The 1,461-nt window shown below is 35.8% G+C and overlaps 1 protein-coding gene across 1 annotated transcript; it reads left to right on the top strand.

Moving 5' to 3' along the window:
• The first annotated feature begins 234 nt into the window (after positions 1-234).
• LOC17882241 (glutaredoxin-C10) lies at positions 235-1,037 on the top strand. The gene has a single exon (XM_006289111.2). It carries the CDS (start codon positions 419-421, stop codon positions 860-862), a length of 444 nt encoding a protein of 147 aa, XP_006289173.1. The 5' UTR covers positions 235-418; the 3' UTR covers positions 863-1,037.
• Positions 1,038-1,461: the final 424 nt, after the last annotated feature.

Here is a 1,461-nt window from a genome sequence, read left to right as displayed (position 1 = left end):
ATAGTTGTAATACTATAGTAATATACGTTAGTCGTAATATGATACATGCATGTTTACGTTACACGTACAATAAATTGTTTACAATATAGTTATGTGAGTAATACACATAACATTTACATAAAATAAAATAAATGTTGATTTTAGCTAGGGATATGAATTTTTTTATTATAAACTCTATGTTCGTTCATAAATAAGAAGCGACCAAGCTGGCATCGAAAACAAATTTAGAAGTGACCAAAACAATTATTTAATTAAGAGAAAGAAAAAAACAAATGAATAAATAATTAGCTAATGGTTACGTCATTATAGTGACACCCAATTTCTCCATTTATGGTCGCTCTCACCTCGCGTTGACATCAACAAATCTCCCACTCTCTCTCTCTCTCTCTTTCTCTCTTTCTCTCTTTCTCTCCCTCTAATGAAGACGATGCGAGGTTTACGAAACTGCTCAAACGACGCCGTAACGCTGGACCTGACGGTTCATCCCCCTCCTACTCCTTCTCCTCCATCAGCACCAGCAACAGTCTCCTCTTCCACCGCCTCGACGAGCCTGTCGTTCGACGAAGAGGAGACATCAGAGTCAAAGATCGGACGGCTGATATCAGAGCATCCAGTCATCATATTCACTCGGTCTTCCTCATGCTGCATGTGCCACGTCATGAAGAAGCTTCTGTCTACCGTCGGAGTTCACCCAACAGTGATCGAGATCGACGACGGAGAGATCGCTTACCTCGCCGTAGAAGCTGCTCCGGTGCTTTTCATCGGTGGTGCTTGTGTCGGTGGGTTCGAATCACTTGTAGCACTTCACCTTAGTGGTAACCTTATTCCTAGACTCGTTGAAGTCGGTGCCTTATGGCCTTAGTAATTGTATTTTTCTTGTTATGTTGTTTTTTTTCTTTTCACTCTAGCTTATTTATAACTAATTATGAAAATCTGATAATCATATTTCAAAAAAAAAAAACCACCATTGTAAATTTCCATTTGAAACATAAAATTGTTGTATTTGTTTGTCTGAAATCTTTTTACCAATTGTGTTATGTACTTGTGTTGTTTAGTTTATCAACATCACGTGTGAGATATATTCCATCATAAATATAATATATGTATTATTTGCGTATTGAATTATATGTTAGATCAATATGAGAAGGAAAACAATTTCAAGTATATATTATGTCAGACTAAGTCCGTATATAAGTTTGTTTTCTCAATACGACTAATTTTAAGAGCTGATCGAACCATTCGATCTAGTAATTCCTGATATGGGAGATGAAGTACTGGTTTGACAATTTTTCTTCGTTAATTTGGGGAAGCAAACTGAGAAAAAATAAAGAAAGAGAGACATTATTATAGTACAATTATGTCATCGGTGACCGGTCTCTCTATTAAATATTGGCCTCGAAATTATGAAGTTTTTTTATTTTTATTATTATATGTAAAATAGAATCCGTTGATTACCACGGA

This window comes from Capsella rubella, unplaced genomic scaffold (genome assembly GCF_000375325.1).
Source record: "Capsella rubella cultivar Monte Gargano unplaced genomic scaffold, Caprub1_0 scaffold_6, whole genome shotgun sequence".
NCBI lineage: Eukaryota > Viridiplantae > Streptophyta > Magnoliopsida > Brassicales > Brassicaceae > Capsella > Capsella rubella.
Note: the sequence above shows the minus strand (reverse complement) of the source record. Positions and strands in the feature narration are given on the sequence as shown.

Coding starts and splice junctions, on each gene's coding strand:
- LOC17882241 (XM_006289111.2), top strand. CDS start 419: ATGAAGACGATGCGAGGTTTACGAAACTGCTCAAACGACGCCGTAACG.